Consider the following 7,782-nt stretch of genomic DNA (forward strand, 5'->3'; position numbering starts at 1 on the left):
GCATTTGCCAGAAGATTTGCTGTGTCTCCCAGCACAGGACTCGTCTCTGCTCTTTTGTCCTTGAAATCCTTGGACCCATTTTCAGACCCTATGCTGGTGCAGTGGGTCCTGGGTTCTTCCTGGTGCACGATACTTCCCTATCTCATGTCGTGAGAATATGCAGGTATTAGTGTTGTGCAGATTACTACTGAAATATCGATTCTTCCAATGCCAGAAATGTTCTAGAATCAAATGTCATATTAAAATATCGATATTTTAGTGATTTCAGATAAATTTGTGGTTCATGATTAACAGGAACACAATGGAAAGTAACTATAGTATTGAAATTGTCTCAGTGATTGGTAGGAACTACTTCTTCTGCCTGTCATAGTGATATGCGAAATATGGCTGTATAAATGCATCACTGGGCTCACTCACTCAGTTGATGATCATAGGCGGAGTCACAAATAGCCAAGATGCGGTGTGTGACAAATGTGGCAAGGCCACAAAGCTTGTCAAACGCAAACAATTAAACAATTAAATTGTGTCACAAAATATGATGAGGTGAACCGAAGTAGGACGAGAAGGACAGGTGCTGCACGCGGAGTCCTTTGGTGCGGGAGAAAATGTGGAGCTGTTGGCAACGGGTAGTGCTTCTGAATTTTGGAAAGTGACTGACATCTAGGCTTGTGTCTATGTTTAAATGACGCCAATTCACTGCATCCTTAAAATTACAGAATCCCATTTGTTCAAATTGTAGAGCATTTAAAGTGGAATATGGAGACTAGGTACCTTAAAATTATACAGTGTACTTAGTTGCTGCAATGAAATGAAAAGAATGAACTAGCCCGCTGCATGACTTTGATCTTTAGATTGTCTTTGAAATCAGCCCTCTGTAGGTCGATAATTTTCATTTCCATCAAACGATGTGGCATCCTTTCATTCCTAACACATTGCCTGGTCCATATCATTGTACAGAGGTGCCAAAAGTGTTTGCCCTCTCCCTGATTTCCTTTTTACATGTTTGTCACGTTTCAGATCATCAAACAAATTTTTTATGTTAATTAAAAAACATTGCAAATACGGTTTTCACACCACTGTGGATATCCAGCATCATTTATTCTCATTGAGATCTGATGTGTTTTCTAAATACTCCTTAAATTTTATTTATTTATTTTTTAGCAATTTGCGGGAAATCATTGGGAAAAAAAAAATCATTCATCTCTAAGAGATTTACCATCAGAGGTGGAGTTGATGGAGTTCGGCTTGTGCTGATCTGTTGTATGATTTCAACATAGTTTGGTTTCCATGTCTGATCTGATGATGCATTCTGTATTTTATTAAAAGTATTGATACCATTTCCATAGGTTATTTTTTAGGTCAAATCAGCAATCTGGTGGAACAGCTGCAACTTTTTACTTGCATTCACATTTTCTTTTCCGAGTGCCTACTTTTTTAGCAGTTAACACTAATAAATAAGGACATTGTTATTGCGTGAGTTTTGGAGGAATCCCGGAAACCTTTTGCAGCCAGCCGCAGCCTGTGAGTCAACATCAGTTCAAACAATAAGATTTTCTTAACAATTAACAGCAGTGTTATTCTGTAGAGCTCTTGTGCAACTGGACTTGTGTAATTGTAGGTTTGCAATAGATTTATATGTTAATCTAATAGTTTTCAACATCACAATACACAGATCGTTCCCATTTAAAACCTTCAGTTTCATATTGCGAAGGCCGTCCATCCCCAAAGCAGCTCAATCTTGCACGTGGTCTCGCAACGCCTCAAGCTCTTTGTCATGTTCCTCAAGACTTTCTCGAGTTTATTTTGTTGTGTTGTTACGCTGGGTAAGGCAACAACTTTTGGGTGTTCGGTGTGTTTCCCATAGTCCAAATCCACATGAATACCAGGCCCGAAGGTTTCCAGCTAGAGATTTGCAGTGTGACAGAGTGGGCATTGTTACTTGACTAATCTGTTGTTGGTTTTAATGTTGTGACTGATTGGTGTATATGTTCAGTGGTCATATTTGCAGTTTCTCTATGTGCTTCCCATTTTACACGGCTGTCTCTTTGCTGATGGGACTCGGCAGCAGCAGGAAAACAATGGGAACCTCCCTAAAGAGAACATCAGTGTGTCCTCTGTTCATTCACAAGAACATTATATAGAGACCAGATGTGTGCACACTCTTGGCTGAGCCACCGGGTCTTGTTTTCAGGAATATCCAGGATTTAACACCACAGGGAGCCACTCTCTCCGCTTTGCCAGCTACCCCTCTTAAATGGTTGTTTACCAACATGTATGTTTTAATTTAGCCCCCCCCCCCCAAAAATGTAAAAAAACATCCGTTAAGAGTAATCTCTTAATCAGTAAGACATAAAAATAAATGACATGGAAACGGTAGTTATTTGGTGTGCACATCAAAGTGGATGCAATCACTGTAAGTATGTTACTTTCTTGCACATTCTGGCTTTTCACACTGGATTCTCCTTTTGATCTGATAGGTCACTTTGTTTTACTCCAGGAAAAAATGTGCTGTGGCTGTTTATATGTAAAATAATGTGTAGTAGTAATAGTAATAATAATAATAATAATGATAATAATACTAATGATGATCTCCATTAATGACCTGTAAATGTCACATTATAGCAGAGTGTTTTGATTGGCACGGGTAGTGGGTGGATACCTGGGTGGATCTCATTTTCATGTGATTTTTCCAAAACAATGGCTTAAGTCAGTTACAGGTTCGACAGTACACATGTGATCTTGTGTTTTGGTGACCGCAACCTAAGCTGGCTCTGTGTTGCTGGCTCATGTCTCCAAGAATCCAGTCAACTATTCAGATCGGTGATTTATGACCATCTTTAATGCGCCACAGGTCTACTTTAAGACAAAGCTAGGCTGATGTCATCAAGTGCAAACAGTTAAAGGAGCGGTAAGAAAGCTGTGCTTGAGAGATGTCGTCGACTCTCAACTAAAGTCAGTTTCCATCCCACGAGACAGGCACCAGGCAGGATCTCGTTTTTTTGCCAAGCCATGACTCAAATCTCTATCAATCCTTTAATGATCGTCAGCAGTCACTGTGCCACAGGCGACAAGAGAAATGAAAAGCTGCAGTTGCCAGTTTAGGAGGTCCAACAGTAGTGATCTGACTTTATTTTTGCATGATATCTCTTTGTTATAAACACTTGTTTGGTCTCTGTTGTGCTTTAATTTGATTTAAAATAGGTATCATGAGTTGGACATTGAGAAGAGCCTGAGGGATAACCTGAGCTACAAAACACTGATTGAATATCCTGTGCTGCATGTTGTACTCAAAGATCACTGGAAGGACTATCCACTGAAAGGACCAGGTAAAAAACAAACACACCCACCCTAATCTCAGCCCTTTTTCTCATCTCATCTAACTTTCTCTGTTTTTGTTTTTTTTTTCCCCTGCATGCATGCTTTTCTGCTGATTTCCAAACAGCTTTCAGTAACTAAACAACAGGATGAATATATAATGAGTTCAAATACTGTGTAGCCCCCAAACGCCAACCTCTCTCCACTCCCCCGATTCCAGCAGCATTGTATCATGTCCTGGTTTCTCCAGCTGAGGCTTTAAGACTTTGTTCCCTTATTTTTCACTATGGCAACATGCTACCCAAAAGGAAATGAGCGTGCTCTGTTCAACATCACTTACACCACCTTAACCTCAACTGCAATTGTGGCCAGAAAGAGGATCAAACATGGCTTATTGCTGAAGATTGACCTCATAAGCTGTGAAGTGAGAGTAGACGAGAAAACAGGAGATGAGTCCGTGCTTTTTCTCACCCCTGTGTCACTTTCCACTACTGCGGGGTTTTCAGTGTCGAGAACGATCGGTCGCGTCAAAACAGGACAGCGAAAAGCACGCTCGTCATTTTGGTTCCTGTGAGATGTGTACAGTTCGGTCCAGCTGTGGTTATCGCAGTACTTTCGGTATGAACACAAAAGACCACACAAACACAGTATCACAGTTACTGTCAGAGCCAGACTGGCCGAATGGCGAATGAGATCATTTTTAGTCTGAGTTTGTACGTGTGTGTGTTTTTAGTGATAAGGCCTCAGTACCACGCTGTTTTCCTATAAGGTTAGCTGTAGAAATACACTGATGATTACACATGCCATGGACTGTGAAGCTAGACAGGAAATGATAACAAGCAATCGGACACCGTGGCTGTATCTTCAGCTGTATCTGCTGAAGTAATGTTGGGGGTCTGGCAGGCTCCAAGCATGCACTGTGCAGCCAGACAGTTTAAACTGAATTCAGCCACTTAAGGGTGTATTTTTATTTATGGTCTCACTGATATCACTTTTACCCTGCTCCCGTTTCGCTGATTTTTTTTTTTTTCTTAATAACCTTTAACGCCTGACCTTTAATGGCATTTGACAACCTCCCCTGTACCCATAAAGGTGTGGTTTGATGACCATTAAAATAGTTCCCAGGTTTTTCCGAGGGTAGCTGCATAGGCAGAGACCATCCTCATTAACTTCTGATGCACACTCATTCATTTTGTTCTATAAACAGGCCTGAAATATGACAGAAACCATTGGTAAAGAGCTAAAGTCTTAGAAACTGTCTGCAGCCCCACCGTAGGCAAAAGGTTAAAGTCCTTTGAGTTTCTGTCACACTGAGCTCACTGGTCACTTCAGTGGAAATGTTGCAATACCACTCTTGGGTGTCAGATTTAGTTACCGTTGCATATCGCTTTCAACATAGCACAAGTGTGAACTTTATGCACTGACATTGATGGTTGCACAAGACCGAGATTCTCGTTGCCTTTGCATGTTTCTTGTGCGTCTTTGTGCCTTGCTTAATTCACTAAAAAACGTGGTTGTTGTTTCTGAGAATGCCTGAACATGTGTGTGAGTTTTGCAACTCAACTTGGAACAGATGAGCTATTAGACTCAAAGTTTATATGCTACAGTTATTTTATTTATTTATTTATTTATTTGTTTGTTTGTTTGTTTGTTCGTTTGTTTGTTTGTTTGTTTTTAATAAAGCGCCATCTGGAGCTCCTGAACTGCATCACAGCTGCAAACTCTAAGGATAATTTTAGTACACATGTAAATTTGTACTGTTAGTTTTACACTAGCTTATAGATTTTTTTGCATTTGTGTAACTAATAGTTTGGCATGATGGGAACCAACAGGGAGCCAAACAGCATCATCGTCATCATCATCATCCCCAACCTGTCCTGTATTAAGACCCCAGCTGTGTTCCCAATGCTTCTCTTTTCTCTCATGACTCTCATGTACATGTTTAAACCTGTTAGAATTTTACTATAGGAAATAGCTGTGTGCAGTCACCTTATAAAAATGGGATTAATTTGTTTCAGCCGAACCTGCATCAGCTTGTGCTCCTTCTGCAGAAGAGAATGACAAGGTGGGCCAAGAGAAGGAAACGACCCAATTTTCGCCATCGCCACAAAGATCTCCCACAACAGGAGAAACCAACATCAGCAGAACTGCCCAAGAGATTGAACCCCCGCCACAGAAAAAGGCAAAGAGAGGATATGAGGATGAGGAGCAAGAGGAGGGAGAGATCACAGACAGTAGTGATGAAGACGATAAAAATATCCCATGTGATAAAAGCTGCGACGATGCCAAAGATCCCGCTAATGACACGAAAGATGAAGTGCAGTAGAAGTCGGTGGTGGACAGTGTTGTTATTAATGAACACAGTGACAGCAGCAGGGATCAGTGCATAAATGAGGGGATTACTGAAGAAAGTGCGGAGGTCAGCATGACTAAGGAGGGGGCTGTTAAAGAGCCGACGGCTATTCTCATATCCCCGCCTGTGGAGATGAAAATGAGTCAGCTAATGCTGCTGACAGCCGGGGGATTGGAATGACAGTATCCAGATACTGAGGCTCTGATGCTGCACACGTCACAGGAAGTCATCAGTCTTCTGTCAGTATACTTTAGTCCTTTTTCAGTATTTGTATATAGGTCGTTTTCAGCAGCGAGAATAATTGTTAACAGGATGTATTATTGTTTGCACTTAGAATCATTTCAGGTTTTATTTTTATACTGACTGATTTCATAAGTGAATCACTGATGATATTTAGGATTTTGATATTACTTTGATTTCAAAGCAATTTATATTTATGTTAGTAAAATAAATGTGTTAATAACATCACGTTCTGTTAAAAATATTGTTTTGTTATGAAATGAATGTATTTTAAAGACCATCCTTTGTACTAGGATTGGTGTGTTTTTAAATTCAGTTTTTATATTTGTCTTGTGTTTTGTCAAATAAAATCAGTGTTTGGAAATGTTTATTTTCATGATACTTATTTGCCCTTTATGTGTAATTCTCATACTGCAAAGATAAAAATATCTTTTTATTAACATAGAAAATCTTATAAACAAAACTCTCAGGCCATCACCATGTTTGCTGATGTAGCTGTTTGACAGCTGTTTGAGAGTGTTTGTGATTAAAAAACAAAAATTGATTTGCATAATGTTAAATCATCAAATTCTAGGGGCACTTAACACTCAAAATACAAAAGCTCAATGCAGTTAATTTTGTTTCTACATGTGGAAAAAATGTAAATTTGCTTCCATATGGTGGACAACAGGAAAAGCCCAGAAATGACTATATGTATTAGTGATGTGTTAAGTTCACCAGGCTTTTAGAAACATTGGACATTGGTGCAAAGAACCAATTTTATATGCTGACGTTCAGCACTTTGTTACCTGCAGCCTTTCACAGAATCCCACAGATTCAGGAAACTGGAGAAGTGGGGGACGAAAAAAAAAAAATATTAGCAGTATGTGATAATCATCTCCTTAAGAACCGGGGAATGCAGCAATCAAGGTCCATCGGAAAGGAGTCTGATTGGCAGTAACAAGGCAAACACACTGCAAGTGCAGAAAAAGTTTTCCTTCGCATCACAAATACAATAAAATGCCATCAGTCATGGACAGGCCTCCCCATTGCCTGGACCCAACATCAGTGAAGCAGTGTGAAAATGGAACAAAAGCCAATCAAGCTTTGAATGTCATTCAAGAAGCCTGGACAACTATTCCTGAAGACTGCTTTAAAAAATGACAAGCTGATAAAGATTTTAGGCTGTGTTGAAGAATAAACGTGGTCATCCAAACTATTGACTTTTACAATCATTAGAATTGTACAAACTCTGTTGTTGCCTTATGTACTGTATTTCCATGCATGCTTGCACGTGTTTCAATAAATTGGTGCACCCACCTTCCATTTTCCTAGCAAAACGTAAAGAAATAGGGGGTGACTCAACTTTTATTTAAGGCGAGTATCAAGCCCAGTGTCTAGCAACACTTGGTCATGTTTCGGATACAGTCAAAACATGACTCATAAAAGCAGAAAAATCTACATTTCACCATGGAAGCACCGCAACTACTGAACAAAAGAAACGGTGCTTGTAGAGATCATGTGATATAATCGTAAACTCCAAAGCTAATTAATAGCTAAACTAACAATAACCAAAGAATGCAGAAAGAAACTCGTGTCTGTTTCACTCTCGTTGAGTAGTCTCTCCCTCTGTTCATTATTTGATTTAAGTGAAAACTTCTGGAAACCAGCAAATTGTTCCTCAGTCACCTTTGAAGTTCAGCAGCTCTCCTTTCTGTCAAGCTTCACTAAGATCATTAGTCTCATTTTTCCATCAGCTAATAAAAATTCATGTTGACATGCTTGTTTTTCCTGACACCTCTGGGTGTCTCCCTGTGTAAATGTACTTGCGTATATGGTGCCTCCATGTTCTGTATTCTTACCTAATGTTAGTTTATTGCCACACAACAGTGTGC

The 7,782-nt window shown here is 39.7% G+C and overlaps 1 protein-coding gene across 3 annotated transcripts in view; it reads left to right on the forward strand.

Annotated features, from left to right (window-relative positions):
* znhit6 (zinc finger HIT-type containing 6) overlaps positions 1-6,195 on the forward strand; it is a 37,125-nt gene extending 30,930 nt beyond the window's left edge. The window contains exons 9-10 of one of the 3 annotated variants that reach the window (XM_031760243.2): positions 3,202-3,326; positions 5,367-6,195. In XM_031760243.2, coding sequence (XP_031616103.1) covers positions 3,202-3,326; positions 5,367-5,641 — 400 coding nt within the window. In that variant the 3' untranslated portion in view covers positions 5,642-6,195. Of the gene's footprint in view, positions 1-3,201; positions 3,327-4,998; positions 5,062-5,333 lie in introns of those variants that run through there. The other 2 variants (XM_031760242.2, XM_031760244.2) reach the window with 2 other exon arrangements.
* The last annotated feature ends 1,587 nt before the right edge of the window (positions 6,196-7,782 follow it).

This window comes from Oreochromis aureus, linkage group 17, assembly GCF_013358895.1.
Source record: "Oreochromis aureus strain Israel breed Guangdong linkage group 17, ZZ_aureus, whole genome shotgun sequence".
Classification (NCBI taxonomy): Eukaryota; Metazoa; Chordata; class Actinopteri; order Cichliformes; family Cichlidae; genus Oreochromis; species Oreochromis aureus.